Below are 23,866 nucleotides of genomic sequence, written 5' to 3'. Positions count from 1 at the left end.
TCTCTCTAAAATAAATAAATAAAATCTTTTTTAAAAATACAATTAATGCCATTTCAAACGGCTGAATTATACACATTGTCAAACCTTTGAGACACATATACTAATGTCTGTGCAGAGTACTGATATACCTAGACAGAAGACATTTTAAACCTATTTGGTATTTTTAAGAGCTACTTTCATGCATCCTAGCTGTTTACTACACATACTTTGGAATTCAACTTATTTATCACCTCCTGCAAAAGCTTTCCCTATAAGCCTTCTCCTTCTCCCTGGTCAAGTGCCTATTTATATGGATTTATAGAGTCATTCTCATTCAAAATATTTATAGAGAATTTCCTATGTAACAGGCACTGTGCCAGAAAATACAATGAATGAGAAAATACCTTGCCTTCAAGGATATTACAAATAAAGAGATATTCATTCAATAACTGCACAAATAATTATTTCATTGTAAATATGATAAGTACTTGAAGCAAAACAGTGTGCAATGACAGCAAAGTTCAGAAAGTCTATTCTGGTGTGAACAGAGGTGAAAAAAGGTTCCCTTGAGGAAACACCATTGAAACTGAGACCTGATGAACAAGAAGGAAATATCAATTGAAAAAGTACATTAAAGCACTCAAACAGACCCCAGCTTGTGTAAAAGTTCAACCATGGGAAGGGCCGTGGTGCCTTCCAAGAGGTAAAAAAAAGCCCACTGTGGCTAAAAAAGAGTAAGTGAATAGGACTGGTTCAATATGAGCCTGGAGAGAAAGTCAGAAACCAAACCACTCATAGCCTGATAGACCATAATATCTTTGGATTTTATCCTCAAAGTAATGAGTTTAATGCAAGGAAGTGACATGATTAGAGTCTATTTTCAAAAGGTCAGCTAGGCTTGGTAGAGACAGAATGGTTTAGAATCAAGGAAGAGAGACAAGGAATCATCAAATATTTTTTAACAATAAAAACACAAAAACTAACAAAATTAAACAGAAATTCTGGAATTAAAAAACAGCACGCTGAGCTGAAAAAAAAAAAAGAATCAGCAAATTTGAAGATACATGAGTAAACATTATCCACTCTGAATAAAATTAAACAATAAAAAAGGAAAGGGGGGCCAGCCTAAGACCACCTGTTGATAGCATCAAGCACACCAACATATACATAATGCAGTTCACGAAATAGAAAAGGGGGAGAAAAAGGCAGAAAGAGCCAAAAAACTTCCCAAATTGATGAACACTGATCTACATATCCAAGAAGATTATCAAATACCAAGAATACAACACCAAGAAGGATAAGCTCAAAGAGATCCACATCTAAACACATAATAGCCGAACTATCAAAAGCCAAAACAGAAAATCTTAAAAGAAGCAAAAGATAAACTCATTTCTTCTCCGAACTGATTTAAAGGATAAGTCCATTTAAACAATAATTATAAGACTACAGTGTAGAGCTTATACCAAAATGTAACATATATGATAACACTAGCGAAAAGATGAAAGAAGGGAAAAAGCTATACTGAAGTAAAGTTTTCTATATATTACTAGAATTCAGGTAATTTTACTCTTAAGTACAATATTTTAAGTATTTATTGCTATAATCTTCAGAAAAACCACTATGGAAAATAAAAAACTCAAAATGACATAGTCCACCAAAAAAAAAAAAAAAAATGTACTTACCACACAAGAAGGCAGTAAAAAACGAAAAGGAGACATGTAGAAAATAGCAAAATGGCAAGCATAAATCCAACCACACTATTAAAAATATTAAATGTATATGGATTAAACATGCCAATCAAAAGGCAGAGATTATAAGGCTAGATATTTTTTTTAAAAAGATCCAACTGTATCCTGTCTACAGGAAACACACTTAGATTCAAAGAAACAAACCTATTGAAAGTAAATAGCTTTACTAACACCCAACAAAACAGATTTTAAGAAAAACAAATGTCACTAGGGACAAAAACAGACACTTTATAATGTTAAAAGTTAAATTAATCAGAAAGATATGTTATAAACATGCATGCATCTAATAAGAGTCCTAAAACAGATGAAGCAAAAACAGACAGAAATAAAAGGAGAATTTCAAGCTGAGTGAAAATGTAAACAACATAATTAAAATTTCTGGTATATAGCAAAATCAGTACTTAGAAGGACTTTATAGCTTTAAAGACCTATGTTGAGGGCGCCTGGGTGGCTCAGTTGGTTAAGCGACTGCCTTCAGCTCAGGTCATGATCCTGGAGTCCCGGGATCGAGTCCCACATCGGGCTCCCTGCTTAGCGGGGAGTCTGCTTCTCCCTCTGACTCTCCCCCCTCTCATGTGCTCTCTCTCATTCTCTCTCTCTCAAATAAATAAATAAAATCTTTTAAAAAAAATAAAATAAATAAATAAAGACCTATGTTGAAAAGATCTCAAATCAATAACCTAAGCTTCCACCCCTTAAGATGAAACAAATCTAGCAATGAAGAGCAAACTACACAAAGAATGCGAAGAAGCAGAAACCAATTAAATAGAAAACTAAAAAAGAGAATACAAATGAAATCAAAAGTTGGTTCTTTGAAAAGATGAAATTGATATTTATCTAGACCAACTAAAAAAAAAAAAGACACTACAATCAAAATAATGAACATATCCATCACTCTCAATTAACAATTCTTTTTTTTTTTTTTTTTAAGATTTTACTTATTTACTTGAGAGAGAAAGCACGAGAGGGGGAAGAGTCAGAGGGAGAACAGACTCCCCACTGAGCAGGGAGCCCAATGCGGGACTGGATCTCAGGACCCTGGATCATGACCTGACTCGAAGGCAGATGCTTAACTGACTGAGCCACCCCAAGCACCCTCTTTTTTGGGGGGGGTATGGTAGGCTCCATACCCAATGTGGGGTTTGAACTCACAACCCCAAGATCAAGGGTCACATGCTCTACCAACTCAGCCAGCCAGGGACCCTACAGTTAACAATTCTTTATCTTGCCTTCATTTTTGAAATATATTTTCACTGGGTACAGAATTCACTTGACAGACTTTTTCTCTACATATGTTAAAGGTGTTAATCAACAGTCTTCTTGACTGCATTGTTTCTGACAAGAAATCTGACATCATTCTCATCTTCGTTCTTCTATCTGCGTCTGCCTGCTTTTAATTTTAAGATTTTCTCTTTAACACTGGCTTTGAGAAATTTGATTAGAATGTGCCTGGGTATAGGTTTTCATGTCTCTTATGCCTGGGGTTTGTTGAGTTTCTTGGTCCTGTAGATTATCTGCATCAAATTTGGAAAGCTTTCAGGCATTATTCACTCAAATAATAGTCGCCCTCTTGCCCTCCCTCTTCAGGGGCTCCAATTACATGGAGAAAAAATTGTTCTATAGCTTACTGATGTTATATTAATTTTTGCTTGATTTTTTCATCTCTGTTTCATTTTGGATAGTATCTATTGCTATGTCCTCCACTTCATTAATCCTTTCTTCTTCAGTATCTAATCTGCCATTATTTTTCATTTCCCATACTGTAGCTTTCATTTCCAGAAGTTCAATTTGGGTCCTTTGTAAACCTTCCATTGCTCTACTTAACTCTACATAATTAATACATTTTTATTAAGTTGTAAAATCCTCATCTTTTCATTTTAACATCTGTGTCAATTCTGGGTGGATTCTGAATGACAGATTTCTTCCTCACTATGGGTCATAGTTTTCCTGTTTCTTTGAATAAATGGTAATTTTTTATTAGATGCCAGCCATTGTGGATTTTCCCTTATTAGGTGGTAGATATCTTCTTATTCCTACAAATACTGAGCTTTGTTCTGGAATACAGTTATGATTCTTAGAAGCAGCTTATTAATCCTTTTGGGTCTTGTTTCTGAGATTTGTTAGGGTGGGTCTGGAGCAAACTATTATGCCACACTAATAGTGACTTTTGAATATTCTACCCAATGCCCCATGAAAGAGGTTTGCAAGACTACCCATTAGGAATAGACACTATTCCCAGCCCTGTGTGGGCACCCAGAATGTTTCCCCTAATCATTTCAGTGGATCTTTCTCTCACCTTGGGTCATTTCTCCACAGCCATGCACTAATCACTACTCCATTAAGTATTCCAGGGGACACTGCAAATCTCTGTACAGCCATCTCCTCTCTAGCTAAAACACTAGGCATTAAGCAATGCTCCTGCAAGCTCTAACTGCAAACTCTGCTTTGGTCTTGCTGGATTTGGCCCCATCTCCTCAACTTGGAGGTCTTGCCACAATTCATCTACCTTCCTTCTTCCTGAGCCACAACCTGGAAACTCAAGACAGTAAGCTGGGCAATCTTAAGACTCACGTTATCTGTTGCATCTCTCTCAAAACCACTGTCTGATGTCCAGTGTCTTGAAAACCACTGTTACATATACTTTGTCTGGCTTTTCAGTTTCTTCAGGAAGGAGGGTAAATACAGTCCCTGTTGCCCATCGTGGCCAACAGTGGAAATCCTAGTTTTTTTTGTTTTTTGGTTTGTTTTGTTTTGTTTTTATCCCCTTCACCTATTTCACTCATCCCCCTACCCACCCTCCCCTCTGTTAACCATCTGTTTGGTCACTATATTAAGAGTCTGTTTTTTGGTTTGTCTCTTTTTTTTTTTCCTTTGTTCATTTGTTTTATTTCTTAAATTCCACATATAAGTAAGTGGAAGTCCTAGTTTTAATGTGGCTACTGGAAATTTTTTAATTACATATGTGTGTCACATTGTATTTCTATTATACAGTGTTATTTTACACAGTCACTGAAATTATATAATGTTGAAATCCCCTAAGAAAGTAGGGTAAGGAGGCTAAGAAGGCTGACAACCAAGTCTCAATAAACTTCAACATTTAAAGGTTAAGTGGGGAAGAAGGAGCTGGCAAAGTAGACTTAAAAAGGTTAATCTAAGAATTAGAAAACTAAAAGTACAGTGTCGTTGGAATAACGGGCAATTCGGGAAAGCAGAGGTTGTATGAAATAGTTACTGAAGATTGTATATATGTAAGTTAACAAAAGAATATTAAGAATAAGAGACATTATTCAGAGTCCAGTGAAGATTAGTAACAATGAATTCATTTTAGTTACCAATCTGTCCAGAGTATGTGGTTTCTTCCAATAGCACTCAGCTGCCCAGTTGTCTGCCTCTGTAAACCAGAAGTCACAGCAACATGGATACTCCAAAACAAATGGATAAATTAATCCAGGGCTGGAGTTTTGCCAGGTAAATGTGATAAAAGATCAGAAGGGGGATTAAGGTATCTGCGAAAAGACTATGAAATGATGGATCATGAAAACTAAGATAAACAGAGAAATGGAAGACAGCTGAGAGATGTTAAAAGAGAAAAATGCAGGAAAGTACATAATAATGGCACTTTTTAAATTGTTTATTTACCAGTCTTCCCCCCTCAATAACTTATAAGTGCTCATTGATTTTAGTGAGCATAACAGTCATCCATTAAAGTTTTGTTGAATGGAACAAAATTGACCTTTCTAGATCACACAATGCAAATTCTACTGGATCACTTCATTTAAAAGGATTATTACCATGTACTGATGTCACATTTTTGCCTCTTATTATTTATTAGTTCTAATCTTGCTTCTTGTTGCTTGGGCAAAGATGGGCCTTTCATTAATAGTACAAGTCAGGGCATTGTCCCCTATCCCCATAAATAATAAACCAATCAACTACAATAAGAAATTCAATTTGGAGTTCTTTTTTCTAATTTCTGCTTTTATTTGTCCTGAGTACTCAACATCTTTGTTCTTTATTGGCCTTTAGGGTACTTTTCTTTTGTAGGAGAATGAGTTATCACTGATCTGGACTCAATCAAGGTAACTTATTCTACAACACAATTTGACTGTATTTGTGAGCTTTTCACTCGCAGCCAATAAAATATGTTTTCATTAATCAGAATAATTTAATAATATCTCATGCAGATCAAGAATCAATTTAATCATAAGTAGTTATAACTATTCTGTAATGATTGGCTAACTACCAAAAAAAAGACAGAGACTACTAAAAGTTAGTGTCCTACAAACAAATAGTGTCCATGTAATAGAAAGTATCATGAAGTTCTCAATTAATTCTTTTTAATGTAGCAAGCATTCCCATTTCAAGAGCTATTTAAAATGATTAAATAGGCAGGGTGGCTTGGCCATAAAGAAAACCCCAACAAATGTCAAAAAACTGAAATCATTCAAAATTCTTTGAACACCATGGAATTAAGCTATAAATCAGTAACAAGAAGATAACTAGAAAAATCTCAACTGCTGGAAAATTAAGTAGTATGTTTATCATGTTTAGAAATGTATTACTTAGAAGTAATTCACAGGTACAGAAACAGACTAATGGACCCCTAAAAATGGCTATGTCCTAACCCAGGAACCTGTAAATAAATTACTTAACTTGGCTAAAGTGACTTTACAAATGTGATTAAGGTTAAGAATCTTGAGATAGAGCAATTATCCTGGATTATCATAGTAGGCCCAACCAAATCACATCGGTCCTTAAAATCAGGTAACCTTTCCTTGCTGAGAATCAGGGTGAGACGTAACTAGGAAAGAATGGTCAAAGGGATGTAACACTGCTGACTTAGAAGATGGATGCAGGCAAGCCGGCAGCCTCTAGAAGCTGGAAAAAACAAGGAAACAGATTCTCCCCTAAAGTCTCTGGAAAGGAATACAGTCCTGCCCATACCTTGATTTTTAGCCCAGTGAGATTAAAGTCAGATTTCTGACCTACAAAACAATAAAATAATAAATTTGTGTTGTAAATTCATGGTAATCTGTTACAGCAGCTTAGAAACTAATGAGACAAAAAAAATATTTTGAAGTTGTAACAATGAAGATATGACATAGCTAAACCTATGGAATGTAGTTAAAGCAGTACTTAGTGGGAAATTTATAACCTTAAACATATGTAGAAAAAAAGGCCAAAACTCAAAGATATAAGCTCCTAACTCAAAAAGTAAATGTCAGACCTAAAGTTAAGTAGGAGGAAACTAAACAGAAATCCATAAAATAGAAAAGTAACATACAATAGTATAAATAAATACTCTGACATTAATAAAACTAGTAAATCCTTAATATGACTGATTAAGAAAATAAGTTACCAACAACAGGAAAAATCCAACAGACATCAAAAAGACAAAAAGATACTATAAATAATTCCTATAATCAATAGATTTGAGGGTTTGTGCCGAAAGCAAAGGCAACAAAAGCAAAAATAAACATCAAACTAAATAGTTTCTGCATAGCAAAGGAAATCATCAACAAAATGAAAATGCAAACATACCTAATGGGAGAAAATATTTGCAAACCATATATCCATATAAGGGATTAATATCCAAAATATTTAAAGTACTCATCCAACTCATTAACAACAACAACAAAAAAGATTAAAAAATGCGCAGAATCTAAATGGACATTTTTCCAAAGACACACTGATGGCCAATAAATACATGAAAACGTGCTCCACATCACTAATCACAAAAATGCAAATCAAAACCACAGTAAGAAATCACCTCACACCTGTTAGAGTGGCTATTATCAAAAAGACAAGAGATAACAGGAGTTCACAAGGATGTGGAGAACAAGAAACCCTTGTGCATTGTTGGCGGGAATATAAATTGGTGCAGCTACTATGGAAAACAGTATGGCAGCTCCTCAAAAAATTAAAACTAGAACATGTTCCAGCAATTTCACTTGCAGGTATTTATCCAAAGAAAATGAAAACATTTAAAAAGATATCTGCAACCCCATGTTCACTGTAGCATTATTTACAATAGCAAAAAAATAGAAACCACCAAAGTGTCCATCAATGGATGAATGAATAAAGAAAATGTGGTACACACACAAACACAGGAATATTCATTCAGCCATCCATATTGCTGCCATTTGCAGCAATATGGATGAACCTTGAAGGCATTATGCCAAGTGAAATAAGTTATACAGAGAAAGAGAAATACTGTGTGATCTCACTTATATTTAGAATCTATTAAAAAAAAAAAAAAGCTCACAGCCACAGAGAACAGACTCTTGGTTGCCAGAGGCAAGCGGGTGGCAGGTAGGCAAAATGAGTGAAGGGGTTCAAAAAGTACAAACTACTTCCAGTTATAAACTAAATAAATCCAAGGGGTATAATATACAACATGGTGTCAGTAGTTAATAATACTGTATTGTGTATTTGAAAGTTGTACAGAGCATGTATCATAAAAGTTCTGATCACAAAGAAAAAAATTTGTAATTGTGTCGTGATGGATGTTAGCAAGACTTACTGTGATCATTCTGCAATATATAAATATATCAAATCATTATGTTATACACTTAAAACTAAAATAATGCTATATGCCAATTATATCTCAATAAGAATAATAAAGCAAAGGAGCAGAGAAAAAAATTAATTTGACCATTTCTATGAAACAAATTCTTTGAAAAATACAACTTACCAATAAGTTGATGAAAGGAAAAATATATACGATTTTAACAGTTGGATATCTATTAAAGAAATTAAACCCAGTATTAAAACCCTTTCCCTAGAATTGTTCTTAAATTTGTTAAGTGTGATACTTGCATTGAGGATATGTAAAAGAATGACTTTATTTTCTGGAAATGTCTATTACATAATGGTCAAAACCATGATGTCTATAATTTACTTTTAATTCAGTAAATATGTTTGTAACATATATATGTGAATACATATATGTGAATATATATATGAATACATATGTATGTATAGATAAGACAATAACTATGAAAAATAAAAACACACACATAAATCTCAGCAACCAAGCCCAGTGATATATAAAAAAAGATACAGTGCAACCAAGTAGGTTTATTTCAGGAATGCAAAGATTACTAAACATTCAAAAAAACAGTAAGTGTTGGGGCGCCTGGGTGGCTCAGTTGGTTAAGCGACTGCCTTCGGCTCAGGTCATGATCCTGGAGTCCCTGGATCGAGTCCCGCATCGGGCTCCCTGCTCAGCAGGGAGTCTGCTTCTCCCTCTGACCCTCCCCCCTCTCATGTGCTCTCTCTCATTCTCTCTCTCTCTCAAATAAATAAATAAAATCTTTAAAACAAAACAAAACAAAAACACAGTAAGTGTGGAATCTCAAGTCTGGAGGATAATGACAGCTACCTAATTTCAAATCTCCCCACATAATCTCTCAAAACCAAAAAACAAAACAAATGGAAATACTGGGGGAGTAAATAAAACCACACATGACCCACACCTTGAGCATTACTAAGAAAATGACCTTCAGATTATCTGTAAATAGAGAAATAAACCAAATTACAACAGAGCTCCAAGGGCCCTACTATTGCAGACCCATGAATGTAGAAACCAGAGGAGAAAGAGCTTAACAACAGAGCCCTTAAAAAAGTATTCAGGGGTACACAGAACTTAAATAACAGAAGAAAAACAAAACAAAACAAACACCCCCAGAAAGAGAAAGTCCAATTAAATACCAAAATACAAAACATAAACTGGGACTTGGTAGTTTGAAAACACAGGCTATAAATATAAAGAAAGACTTGAATGTAAGTGGAACCAAAAGTGAGAGCCTTGGGAAAGCTTTTCTTCTGGGGAAGAAACAGACCCTATACAGAAAAGGGTATGATATAACAGTAAAGGGGTGCAGGGAATAACAGAAATGAGAGGAGAAAGGTAAGGAGACTATAAAAACAAAAGAGAAACACCAACCACTCCCCCATCCTCTACCACAAAAGAAAGTACACGGAAGAGGGGTGAACCGACAGAAGAGGACATAAACTGGAACCATACCCTCACAAGAATAGAAAAAGGCAGATCTCATGCAATCAGTACTGTCAGAGATCAAGACAGCAATCACCTTTGGAGAGGTAGTAATTGGAAAGGAACAGAAGGAAGCTTCAAGAGTGCTGGTCAAGTTCTACTTGCTAATCTGGGTACCAGTAACGTGTGTTCCATGTGTGAAAATATATCAAGCTACATACTTACAATATGTACTTTTATGTATATTCAATTCAATTCAAAGTAAAAAACAGAAAACAGATATGCTTGTTCCCTATAGAATCTAAGTCTAAGAAACATATGAGAAAACATATAAACAGGGCACCTGGGTGGCCCAGTCGGTTAAGCATCTGCCTTCAGCTCAGGTCATGATCCCAGGGTCCTGGGATCAAGTCCCGCGTCAGGCTCCCCACTCGGCAGGGAGTCTGCGTCTCCCTCTGCCTCTACCTGCCACTCTGCCTACTTGTGCTCTATTTCTCTGTCAAATAAATAAAATCTTAAAAAAAAAAAAGAAAAAAGAAAACATATAAACGACTATGGCAGGGGGAGAAAGCATATTAAGGGTCAATGTGGGGTTAGGAAGGGTAAGTAGAGGATGACATTTTAATTTTGTTTTGTTTCTGCCTAATAATCCTTTCTCATTTTGGTCCACTCCCCTCATTTCTATAGCTATGTTGTTCAGTTCATGTGCTTCATTAGGGATAGTTCTGTCCACCTTTGAAGGGATGAGTAAATAACCTATACCTAATTAGATTATTCCCTTGCTAGAAAAACAAGGTGAAGGCATGTGACCCATGCTTTTACAGGACATGGGGGAAAACACCCTCTTCCTCTAAAACTCAGAGGGAAAAGCCTCTGTAAACCTAGAGCTGCTGGGGGGTTATCTTTCACACCACCTGGAAATAAATGTAAATCAGAGAAAGGGGACTGAAAGTATAGGCCATGTATAAAGATAAGCAAACAGGCATAGAAACCATGTGACACTTCTTGAACACCTGAATCTAACCATATGTAACTACTCATTTATGTGGGCTAAAACACTTTCTATGTGAGCTTCTTTGAGTTGGTTTTGTCAACCTGTAACTGAAAGAGTCCAGTATAACACAAAATTTGAAAGGACTGATCTGAGTAGAGGATAATTTAAAAAGCAACTCTCTCTTCATTTGTGAACATCATAACCAGAGAATCGAAAGTCTTCTCTTAGTCCATTCTGGCTGCAAGAACAGAATACCAAGGAACTTATAAACAGAAATTTATCTCTCACAGTTCCTGAGGCTCAAAGGCCAAGAGCAAGACTCCCAACAGATCTGCTATCTGGTACTGGCTTCCTCGTTCATTGATGGCTATTCTCACTGTGCCCTCACAGCGTGAAAGGAACAAAGGAGCTCTCTGAGGTCTCTAATGGGCACTAATCCCATTCATGAGGGCAGAACCCTCAAGGCCTAATCATCTCCCAAAGGCGCCACCTCCAAATACCATCACACTAGGGATTAAGTTTCAATATGAATTTTGGGAAGACCCATTCAGTCTATAGTATCTTCTCCCTAAAGCTATGAAATAGTTTCTTCTGAGAGCACTTGCATTTAGTACCTGCTTTTTCCTGTTACAGACAGTTCCTACATAATTAAAGAAAGAAAAAAAAAAAAAAGGCAGGGCAATGATGGGGACAGGAAAACAGAATAGGTGACATATAATTACTTTCAAATCTCTGTTTTTAAAATCTGAGTTTTACTGTTTTAAAATGCTTTCTTCTAGCCAGTTTCAAAACAGTTAAGATCTAAAAATTCCTCAACTAAGGCAATTTATTGAATTATACTAAAGAGCACATGTTTTATTTTAAAACAGAAAAGGTGGGGCACCTGGATGGCTCAATCAGTTAAGCATCTGCCTTCCATTCAGGTCATGATCCCAGAGTCCTGGGATCGAGCTCCGCATCAGGTTCCCTGCTCAGTGGGTGTCTGCTTCTCCCTCTCACTCTCCCTCTGTGTGATCCCTCTCTCTCTCAAATAAACAAAATCTTTAAAACAGAAATAGCAGTAGAAAGCTTTCATAAAAAAAAAAGTTCTGAATCTGTTTAGTACTGCTCTTTGAAAAGTAAAATCGCAATTTACAAATTAAGATGGACAAGCAGGTTCATACTTCAATGAGCAGCCCATCTTTTTCAACTATATTACAATGATGAACCGCATATTCAAGAGATAACTAAAAGCACAATTAGGTTTAAATATAAGATAAAAATCTCTGTGGCATGTGGGATTTATTCCAGGAGTTCCTTTACATTGAACCAAAGGAGGTTCAATGTAAAGGAAATCAATGTATTATACCATATTAATAGAATGAAGGGGGGAAAAAAACACATGATCACCTCAACTGAAGCAGAAAAAGCATTTAACACAATCTAACACTCTTTCATAATAAAACCAACCAGGGGCGCCTGGGTGGCTCAGTTGGTTAAGCAACTGCCTTCGGCTCAGGTCATGATCCTGGAGTCCCAGGATCGAGCCCCGCATCGGGCTCCTTGCTGAGTGGGGAGTCTGCTTCTCCCTCTGACCCTCCCCCTGCTCGTGCTCTCTCTCTCTATCTCATTCTCTCTCTCAAATAAATAAATAAAAAATATTTAAAAAAATAAAAAAATAAAACCGTCCAGAAAACTAGGAATAGAAGGGAACTTACTCAACATGATACAGGGCATCTATGAAAAACTAATAATTAACATCGTATCATACTCAATGGAGGGGCGGCTGGGTGGCTCAGTCGGTTAAGAATCCAGACTCTTCATTTCAGCCCAGGTCATGATCTCAGGGTCATGAGATGGAGCTTCGGGCTCAGCAGGGAGTCTGCTTGAGATTCTGTCTCCCTCTCCCTCTCTTTCTGCGCCCCCCAATCACGCTCTTTCTCTTTCTCTCTCAAATAAATAAATCTTTTTAAAAAATACATCATACTTAACTGCTAGAATAAATGAGGCAGAAGAGAGAATCAGTAATATAGAAGACAAAATGATGGAAAATAAAGAAGCTGAGAAAAAGAGAGATAAACAACTACTGGATCACGAGGGCAGAATTTGAGAGATAAGCGATACCATAAGACGAAACAACATTAGAATAATTGGGATCCCAGAAGAAGAAAAAGAGAGAGAGGGGCAGAAGGTATAATGGAGCAAATTATAGCAGAGAACTTCCCTAATTTGGGGAAGGAAACAGGCATAAAAATCCAGGAAGCACAGAGAAGCCCTCTCAAAATCAATAAAAATAGGTCAACACCCCGACATCTAATAGTAAAACTTACGAATCTCATAGACAAAGAGAAAATCCTGAAAGCAGCTCGGGAGAAGAGATATGTAACCTACAATGGTAGAAACATTAGACTGGCAACAGACCTATCCACAGAGACCTGGCAGGCCAGAAAGGACTGGCAGGATATATTCAGAGCACTAAATGAGAAAAATATGCAGCCAAGAATACTCTATCCAGCTAGGCTGTCATTGAAAATTGAAGGAGAGATAAAAAGCTTCCAGGACAAACACAAACTAAAGGAATTTGCAAACACAAAACCAGCCCTACAAGAAATCTTGAAAGGGGTCCTCTAAGCAAAGAGAGAGCCTAAAAGCAACATAGACCAGAAAGGAACACAGACAATATACAGTAACAGTCACCTTACAGGCAATACAATGGCACTAAATTCCTATCCTTCAATAGTTACCCTGAATGTAAATGGGCTCAATGCCCCAATCAAAAGACACAGGCTATCAGACTGGATTAAAAAACAAGACCCATCGATATGCTGTCTGCAAGAGACTCATTTTAGAACCAAAGACACCCCCAGATTGAAAGTGAGGGGGTGGAAAACCATTTACCATGCTAATGGACACCAAAAGAAAGCTGGGGTGGCAATCCTCATATCAGACAAATTAGATTTTAAACCAAAGACTGTAATAAGAGATGAGGAAGGACACTATATCCTACTTAAAGGGTCTATCCAACAAGAAGATCTAACAATTGTAAATATCTATGCCCCTAACATGGGAGCAGCCAATTATATAAGGCAATTAATAACAAAAGCAAAGAAACACATCGACAACAATACAATAATAGTGGGGGACTTTAACACCCCCCTCACTGAAATGGACAGATCGTCTAAGCAAAAGATCAACAAGGAAATAAAGACTTTAAATGACACACTGGACCAAATGGACTTCACAGACATATTCAGAACATTCCATCCCAAAGCAACGGAATACACATTTTTCTCTAGTGCCCATGGAACATTCTCCAGAATTGATCACATCCTAGGTCATAAATCAGGTCTCAACTGGTACCAAAAGATTGGGATCATTCCCTGCCTATTTTCAGACCACAATGGTTTGAAACTAGAACTCAGTCACAAGAGGAAAGTTGGAAAGAACTCAAATACATGGAGGCTAAAGAGCATCCTACTAAAGAATGAATGGGTCAACCAGGAAATTAAAGAAGAATTAAAAAAACTTATGGAAACCAATGAAAATGAAAACACAACTATTCAAAATCTTTGGGATGCAGCAAAGGCAGTCCTAAGAGGAAAGTATATAGCAATACAAGCCTTTCTCAAGAAACAAGAAAGGTCTCAAGTACACAACCTAACCCTACACCTAAAGGAGCTGGAGAAAGAACAGCAAATCAAGCCTAAACCCAGCAGGAGAAGAGAAATAATAAAGATCAGAGCAGAAATCAATGAAATAGAAACTAAAAGAACAGTAGAACAGATCAACGAAACTAGGAGCCGGTTCTTTGAAAGAATTAACGAGATTGATAAACCCCTGGCCAGACTTATCAAAAAGAGAAGAGAAATGACCCAAATCAACAAAATCATGAATGAAAGAGGAGAGATCACAACCAACACCAAAGAAATACAAACAATTATAAGAACATATTATGAGCAACTCTATGCCAGCAAATTAGATAACCTGGAAGAAATGGATGCATTCCTAGAGATGTATCAACTACCAAAATTGAACCAGGAAGAAATAGAAAACCTGAACAGACCTATAACCACTCAGGAAATTGAAGCAGTCATCAAAAATCTCCCAAAAAAACAAAAGCCCAGGGCCAGACGGCTTCCCAGGGGAATTCTACCAAACATTTCAAGAAGAATTAATACCTATTCTTCTGAAACTGTCCAAAAAATAGAAATGGAAGGAAAACTTCCAAACTCGTTTTATGAGGCCACCATTACCTTGATCCCAAAACCAGACAAAGACCCCATCAAAAAGGAGAATTACAGACCAATATCCCTGATGAACATGGATGCAAAAATTCTCACCAAAATACTAGCCAATAGGATCTAACAGTACATTAAAAGGATTATTCACCACGACCAAGTGGGATTTATCCCTGGGCTGCAAGGTTGGTTCAACATCCGCAAATCAATCAATGTGATACAATACATTAACAAAAGAAAGAACAAGAATCATATGATCCTCTCAATAGATGCAGAAAAAGCTTTTGACAAAGTACAGCATCCTTTCTTGATCAAAACTCTTCAGAGTATAGGCATAGAGGGTACATACCTCAATAACATAAAAGCCATCTCTGAAAAACCTACAGCGAATATCATTCTCAATGGGGAAAAACTGAGAGCTTTCCCCCTAAGGTCAGGAACGCGGCAGGGATGTCCACTATCACCACTGCTATTCAACATAGTACTGGAAGTCCTAGCCACAGCAATCAGACAACAAAAAGAAATCAAAGGCATCCAAATTGGCAAAGAAGTCAAACTCTCACTCTTTGCAGATGATATGATACTTTATGTGGAAAACCCCAAAGACTCCACCCCAAAACTGCTAGAACTCATACAGGAATTCAGTAAAGTGGCAGGATAGAAAATCAATGCACAGAAGTCAGTGGCATTCCTATACACCAACAAGACAGAAGAAAGGGAAATTAAGGAGTCGATCCCATTTACAATTGTACCCAAAACCATAAGATACCTAGGAATAAATCTAACCAAAGAGACAAAGGATCTGTACTCAGAAAACTATAAAATACTCATGAAAGAAATTGAGGAAGACACAAAGAAATGGAAAAACGTTCCATGCTCATGGATTGGAAGAACAAATATTGTGAAGATGTCTATGCTACCTAGAGCAATCTACACATTCAATGCAATCCCCATCAAAATACCATCCACTTTTTTCAAAGAAATGGAACAAATAATCCTAAAATTTGTATGGAACCAGAAAAGACCCCGCATAGCCAGAGGAATGTTGAAAAAGAAAAGCAAAGCCGGCGGCATCACAATTCCGGACTTCCAGCTCTATTACAAAGCTGTCATCATCAAGACAGCATGGTACTGGCACAAAAACAGACACATAGATCAATGGAACAGAATAGAGAGCCCAGAAATGGACCCTCAACTCTATGGTCAACTACTCTTTGACAAAGCAGGAAAGAATGTCCAATGGAAAGAAGACAGTCTCTTCAACAAATGGTGTTGGGAAAATTGGACAGCCACATGCAGAAGAATGAAACTGGACCATTTCCTTACACCACACACAAAAATAGACTCCAAATGGCTGAAAGACCTCAATGTGAGACAGGAGTCCATCAAAATCCTAAAGGAGAACACAGGCAGCAACCTCTTTGACCTCAGCCAAAGCAACTTCTTCCTAGAAACATTGCCAAAGGCAAGGGAAGCAAGGGCAAAAATGAACTATTGGGACTTCATCAAGATAAAAAGCTTTTGCAAAGCAAAGGAAACAGTCAACAAAACCAAAAGACAACTGACAGAATGGGAGAAGATATTTGCAAATGACATATCAGATAAAGGGCTAGTATCCAAAATCTATAAAGAACTCATCAAACTCAACACCCAAAGAACAAAGAATCCAATCAAGAAATGGGCAGAAGACATGAACAGACATTTTTCCAAGGAAGACATCCAAATGACCAACAGACACATGAAAAAGTGCTCAATATCGCTCGGCATCAGGGAAATCCAAATCAAAACCTCAATGATATACCGCCTCACACCAGTCAGAATGGCTAAAATTAACAAGTCAGGAAACGACAGATGTTGGCGGGGATGCGGAGAAAGGGGAAGCCCCCTACACTGTTGGTGGGAATGCAAGCTGGTGCAGCCACTCTGGAAAACAGTATGCAGGTTCCTCAAAAAGTTGAAAATAGAGCTACCATATGATCCAGCAATTGCACTACTGGGTATTTACCCCAAAGATACAAAAGTAGGGATCCAAAAGGGTACGTGCACCCCGATGTTTATAGCAGCAATGTCCACAATAGCCAAACTGTGGAAAGAGCCAAGATGTCCATCGACAGATGAATGGATAAAGAAGATGTGGTATATATATACAATGGAATATTATGCAGCCATCAAAAGGAATGAGATCTTGCCATTTGCAATGATATGGATGGAACTGGAGGGTATTATGTTGAGTGAAATAAGTCAATCAGAGAAAGACATGTATCATATGATCTCACTGATATGAGGAATTCTTAATTGCAGGAAACAAACTGCGGGTTGCTGGAGTGGGGGGTGGGGTGGGAGGGATGGGGTGACTGGGTGATAGGACACTGGGGAGGGTATGTGCTCTGGTGAGCGCTGTGAATTGTGCAAGACTGTTGAATCTCAGATCTGTACCTCTGAAACAAATAATGCAATATATGTTAAGAAAAAAAAAAGAAGAAGAAGAAGGTAGCGGGAGGGGAAGAATGAAGCAGGGGAAATCGGAGGGGTAGACGAACCATGAGAGACGATGGACTCTGAAAAACAAACTGAGGGTTCTAGAGGGGAGGGGGGTGGGAGGATGGGTTAGCCTGGTGGTGGGTATTGAGGAGGGCACATTCTGCATGGAGCACTGGGCGTTATGCTCAAACAATGAATCATGGAACACTTCATCTAAAACTAATGATGTAATGTATGGGGATTAACATAAGAATAAAAAAAAAATCATACTCAATGATAAAAGATGGAAAGCTTTTCCTCTAAACTCCAGAATGAGCCAAGATGCCTCATCTCCTTTGCAGGGATGAGTAAGTAACCTATACCTAATTAGGTTATTCCCTAGCTAGAAAAACGAGGTGAAAGCATGTTGACCCATGCTTTTACTAGAGTTACTGAACATTTCACCGGAAGTCCAAACCAGAGTATTTGGCAAGAAGAGATGAAAAGGCATCCAAATTGAAAAGAAACAAGTAAAACTACATCCATTCACAGAGAACATAATCTTATAGAAATCTCAAGGAATCCACCAAAAAACTACTACAGCTAATAAACGAATTCAGCCAAGTTGCCACATACAAGAAAAAAAATTCAAAAATCAGTGTATTTATACACCAGGAATGAACACTCCAAAAAGAAAATTAATGGAACAATTCTAATTACAATAACATTCCAAAGAATAAATACCTAGGAACAGATTTAACCCAGGAGGTGAAAGGCATATATTGAAAATTACAAAACAATGCTGAAGGAAATTAAAGAAGATCTAAATAGATGTAAAGACATCCTGTGTTCATGGATTAAAAGACATTTTTAAGATGGCAATACTCCCCAAATTTATTCCCTATCAAAATTCCAACAGCCCTTTTTGCAGAAACAGAAAAACTGATTTTCTAAAAGAAAAAAGAAAGATATTAAAAAATAAATAAAATATCAACTAGAACTCATTTTTTTAGAAGGTGATTTGTCAGCTCTCCCTGGGCTCAGACGTAGTTTGCAGCCACATGGCTAAACGCACCAAGAAGGTCGGAATCTTGGGTAAATACGGGACCCGTTACGATGCCTCCCTCAGGAAAATGGTGAAGAAGACTGAAATAAACCACCATGCCAAGTACACTTGCTCCTTCTGTGGCAAAACCAAGATGAAACCACGAGCTGTGAGGCTCCAGCATCGTGGCTCCTGCATGAAAACCATTACCTGGTGGTGCCTGAACCTGCAGTACCACTTCTGCCATCACAGCAAACTGAAGGAGTTGAAAGACCAGTAGAAGCTCCACCATTTGAAATACTGCTAGCCTATAATAAATGGGTTAATTTATGTAACAAAATTACTTTGGCCTGTTGCTAAATGTATTAGTTAGATCTTCCCATTTGTGTTGCATTAATTCTCAAAAGACTTGGAAATCAAAAATCCTTCTAATTTTTATTGAAAAAAATAAATGAATAAAAGGTGATTTACAATTATTTTTTTAAGATTTTATTTATTTATTTGACAGAGAGACAGCAAAAGAGGGAACACAAGCAGGGGGAGTGGGAGAGGGAGAAGCAGGCTTCCCGCCGAGCAGGGAGCCCGATGCGGGGCTCGATCCCAGGACCCTGGGATCATGACCTGAGCTGAAGGCAGCCGCTTAACCGACTGAGCCACCCAGGCGCCCCAAAATGTGATTTTCAATTTATATAGAGTTGTAAGGGGACGCAAAAAATCAAAATATTGAAAAAAAACCAACTTCTCAAAAAGGTTCATAAATCGAAACAGCTAGAAGATAATGCATTAGAAGACAATATGGTAACACCACAACAGACTATCAGAATTACAGCTTTTGGGGGTGCCTGGGTGGCTCAGTCGTTAAGCGTCTGCCTTCGGTTCAGGTCATGATCCCAGGGTCCTGGGATCAAATCCCACATTGGGCTCCTTGCTCAGTGGGGGTCTGCTTCTCCCTCTGCCCCTCCCCCTGCTCATGTTCTCTCTCTCTCTCTCAAAATAAATAAAATCTTTAAAAAATAAATAAAATGAAATTACAGCCTTTGGTGTTGTTAGACTTAGACCATACCATATTTTGTAGTGAAGTGGACAATCCTGAAAGGTAAGTGGGCTAAACAATATTTTCGTAGTATCTTCAGAGTTAACAAACACAATAAACAAGTCAAATAAATTTTTATTTTTAAAGTTATACATTTTCACTTCTGAAATTCAGCAATAAGAAATCATGTGACTTGCTTCCCTTTATCATAAATTTACTGCCTTTTTCATATATCCATCCATTCTAAATCAAACAAGTTTACACTTGGGTTTCTTAATACTTGAGTCACTTTTATTCAAAGCAATAAATCAATGACCCAATTGCCTTTTACAGTACTTGAGTATATATCATTATGAATGCACAGGGACTAACCATATTCATAGAGCCTGGACACGTTCTAGAACCAACCCTACAATTCTAAGCTAGTCTAAGTGACTCAAAGGAAACCTAGAAATACACGTGGGTTTGTGGTCTCCCCAGGAATTCTATTCCTCATGTCGGAACGGGAAAAAGAATAGTCAAAACCCAGTAAGAGACCCAGAATGATGTAGTACCTCAACACACAAGATCACAGTTTTTTAAATAAGTCTGGACATCTCTGGACATCTCTTAGCACACATGTATCCAGGGATGGCATAAACTAAGAAAAATGGCTTTGTATTGCTTATTACACCATTTACTAGGATGAAAATTGCAGAAGATTGTCTGCATCTCTTAGCTGAGTGGTAACATCAGAAATAGTCTCACTGGTCAAAAATATCAACAAGATAATCAAACTTAGATATCAACAACATCCAGGAACGCTTTTCAATGTGAGATTTATAATGTATACAGATGATTTAAACAGAAACAGAGAGAGGAGATCTTATTTTGAAGGGTGATCACTCAATTCTATATTTTTATTTAAAAAACCATTCTATATTCACTATCATAATACCTAGTACATACTACTAATAGAAGCTTGTTGAAAGCTCAACTGGATGGATGGCTGAATGATCAAATAAACAAATGGAAGGAAAAAGAACGAATATCAAAGTAAAGTTTAAAAATATTTGATACTCTCTGAAGTTTCTTCTCCATTTTAAAAAGCTACTCTAATCAGGGAAGAAATGTATCAGAAGTAACATGGCACAGTGGAAACAAGACAAGACTTGAACTCAGAAAGAACCAGATTTAAATCTTAGCCAAAACTCTTAGTGGCTTGTGTTGTGGAGCAAATTGCTTACTTTATCCAAGTCTTAGTTTTCTCCACCTATAAAATGGGGATTACAGTATCTACCTTACAAACACAATAAACCAGCAATTTTGGCACCTAGAACAAACTAAACAAAACCAGTTCTCCAATCAACTCTGTAATTCATAATGTAGCCCACAGATGGGTGTTACTAATAACAATGCTCGCCATCTGGTAGCTTCCTGTTTTAAATAATTATTCTTGCTAACTAGGTGCCAAGCTTCTGGAATCATTACATTAAATGTTTGCACTCTCTAAATTTTGGTGTCCTTAGACAAAGCCCAGTAGGACCAGCCATAGCTCCGATTATAGGTTTGTTCTGAGGGTTAAAAATAATGTTAAGAAAAACCCCTTGTACAGTGACAGGCATATAACAGACAATAAATTATTGTTATTTAAATATTTTATTAACACCTTTATGTCATCCATTTGCCACTCTACATCCTCACAATTATTCTAATAAACCCACACTGAGAATATAGATTAATCATATCAGGCCACTGCAGAAATATATCAACAAGACAAGAGTGAAAGGATATGTACTGGAAATATTATCTTCAAAGATTCGAGTTGATTCCTTCAATCTTGATTTTTGGATTTTCTGTCTTAAACACATAAAGACCTGATGACTTAGAAGAGTAGAAGGTACCTCAATTTCAAGAGCCATTCCTAGATTGAGGAAATAAGTGAAGTGTCAGGTTCAAAAGAAGAATTCAAAGTTACCACTATCAGGGTATGCTTCTTCTCTGCTGGATGGGCAAACAGAACTGCTGCTATTGTGTTCTGCCTCTAGTCTCAGCTGTGCAAACACCAGTTAAGTAAGAAAAACATTAAGCCATCTTTATCAGATCTACAAACAACCCAGATAAACTCCTTTAGGATGAATAGTTTAGTTAGAATGAATAGCTAGTACTCAGAATAACAAAATTTGCCAAATCATAAGAACCCTATATAAAGCACTCCTACTTAGCTCTGAAAAATCATTTTTGCTGGATTATCAGATATCTAAAAATAATGATTTTATTATAAAGCATTATCAAACCAAACCAAGGGCATAGACAACAATTCTGTTTTCTTCTTTTTCCCCACAGGCAACCATTCTTACAGCAAGAGTTAAATTAAAATGATGCAGAGGTATTGCTGGTTATAGTGATGTTTCAATAACAGCTTTCCCACACTAAAACAAACTTTCCCTAAGAAAACATCTCTTCTACTCATAAATGTCAAGTCAGCTCACAAGCTAGAGCCCCCAGTTTCCCCACAAATTAAAGAATAAATCCATCATACTCAACATTATACTCAATGGTGATTAACTGAAAGCTTTTCCTCTAAGATGAGAAACAAGACGATGATGCCCATTCTCACCACTTGATTCAACATAGTACTAGAAGTCCTTGTCAGAGCAATCAGACAAGAAAACGAAATAAAAGGCATCCAAATAAGAAAGGAAGAAGTAAAACTGTCTCAATTTGCAGATAGCATGATATTATATAGAGAAAACCCTAAAGACTCCACCAAAAGACTGTTGGAATAACAGATGAAATCTGTTACAAATCATTAATAAAAGAAACTGAAGACAAAAATAAATGGAAAGATATTCCATGCTCATGGATTGGAAGAATTAATATTATTAAAATGTCCATACTACCCAATGTAATCTATAGATTCAATGCAATCCCTATCAAAATTCCAATGACATTTTTCACATAAGTAGGAAAAAAATCCTAAAATTTGTATGGAACCATAAAAGACCCCAAATAGACAAAGCAACCCTCTGAATAAAGAACAAACCTGGAGGCATCACATTTCCTGATTTCAAACTCTATTACAAAGCTACAAAACAGTATGGTATTGGACACACAGATCAAAGGGATAAAATAGAGAGCACAGAAATAAAACCACACATATACAGTCAATTAACTTATAACAAAGGAACCAAAAATATACACTAGGGAAAGAACAGTCTCTTCAATAAATGGTATTGACAAAAATAAACAGATACATGCAAAAAAAAGTAACACTAAACCCCTATCTCACACCATACACAAAAATTAACTCAACATAGATTAAAGACCTGAACATAAGACCTGAAACCATAAAATCCTAGGAAAACAAACAGGGTGGTAAGCTTTCTTAGCATGAAAGCAAAGGCAGCAAAAGCAAAAATAAACAAGTGGAACTACATCAAACTATAAAGCTTCTGCACAGCAAAGGAAACTATCAACAAAATGAAAAGGCAATCTACCAAATGGGAAAAAATATTTGCAAATCATATATCTGATAAGAGGCTAATATCCAAAATATCCAAAATATATAAAGAACACATAATCTAATATCAAAAAACCCCTAAACAATTTGATTAAAAAATGAGCAAAGGAATTGAAAAATTATTTTCTCAAGACATAAAAATGCCAAACAGGTACATGAAAAGTTACTTAACATCACTCATCATTGGGGAACTCCAAATCAAAACCACAATTAGATTTACCTCACACCTGTCAGAATGTCTATCACCAAAAGATAACAGATAACAAGTGTTGGCCAGGATGTGGAGAAAAGAGAACTCTTATACACTGCTGGTGGGAATGCAAATTGGTGCAGCCGCTATAAAAGACAGTATGAAGGCTCCTCAAAAAATTAAAAATAGAACTACCCTATGATCCAGCAATTCCATTTCTAGGTATACATCTGCAGGAAACAAACATTATCTCAAAGAGGTATCTGCACCCTCATGTTCATTGCAGCATTATTTACAATAGTCAAGACATGAAAACAACCTAAGTACCCACTGATGATTGAATGGATAAAGAAAATGTGATAATAGTGTGTGTACATACACACACACACACACACACGAATATTATTAGGGATAAAATAGAAGGAAATCCTTCCATCAGTGACATGAATGGACCTTGAGGTCATTACGCTAAGTAAAATACATCAGACAGAGAAACAAATACTAAATGATCTCACTTATGTGTAGAATCTAAAAAGAACCAAACTCATAGAAGAGATTGGTGGTTACTAGAGGCAGGGGCAAGGCGTGGGTAAAGTGGGTGAAGGCAGTCAAAAGGTATGAACTTCCATTTTATAAGATTAATGAGTTCCGTGGATATAATATACAACATGGGAACTATAGTTTTAAAATACTGTATCA

The 23,866-nt window shown here is 36.7% G+C and overlaps 1 protein-coding gene across 16 annotated transcripts in view; it reads right to left on the bottom strand.

Moving 5' to 3' along the window:
- RPS6KC1 (ribosomal protein S6 kinase C1) overlaps positions 1–23,866 on the bottom strand; it is a 344,999-nt gene that overhangs the window by 258,781 nt on the left and 62,352 nt on the right. For 9 of the 16 annotated variants that reach the window (XR_010412288.1, XM_045877211.3, XM_054507978.2 and 6 more), the window contains one exon: positions 21,253–21,378. The exons of the other annotated variants lie outside the window; for them this stretch is intronic. Coding sequence is in view for 8 of the 9 variants with exons in the window: in XM_045877211.3 (XP_045733167.2) it covers positions 21,253–21,378 (126 nt within the window). In the remaining variant the exon portion in view is untranslated. The remainder of the gene's footprint in view (positions 1–21,252; positions 21,379–23,866) is intronic. 16 annotated transcript variants of the gene reach the window in all.

This window comes from Mirounga angustirostris, unplaced genomic scaffold (genome assembly GCF_029215605.1).
Source record: "Mirounga angustirostris isolate CCGP_5_RB_7025 unplaced genomic scaffold, mMirAng1.0.hap1 SCAF_6, whole genome shotgun sequence".
Taxonomy (NCBI): Eukaryota; Metazoa; Chordata; class Mammalia; order Carnivora; family Phocidae; genus Mirounga; species Mirounga angustirostris.
This window is presented reverse-complemented; position numbering and strand designations above follow the sequence as displayed.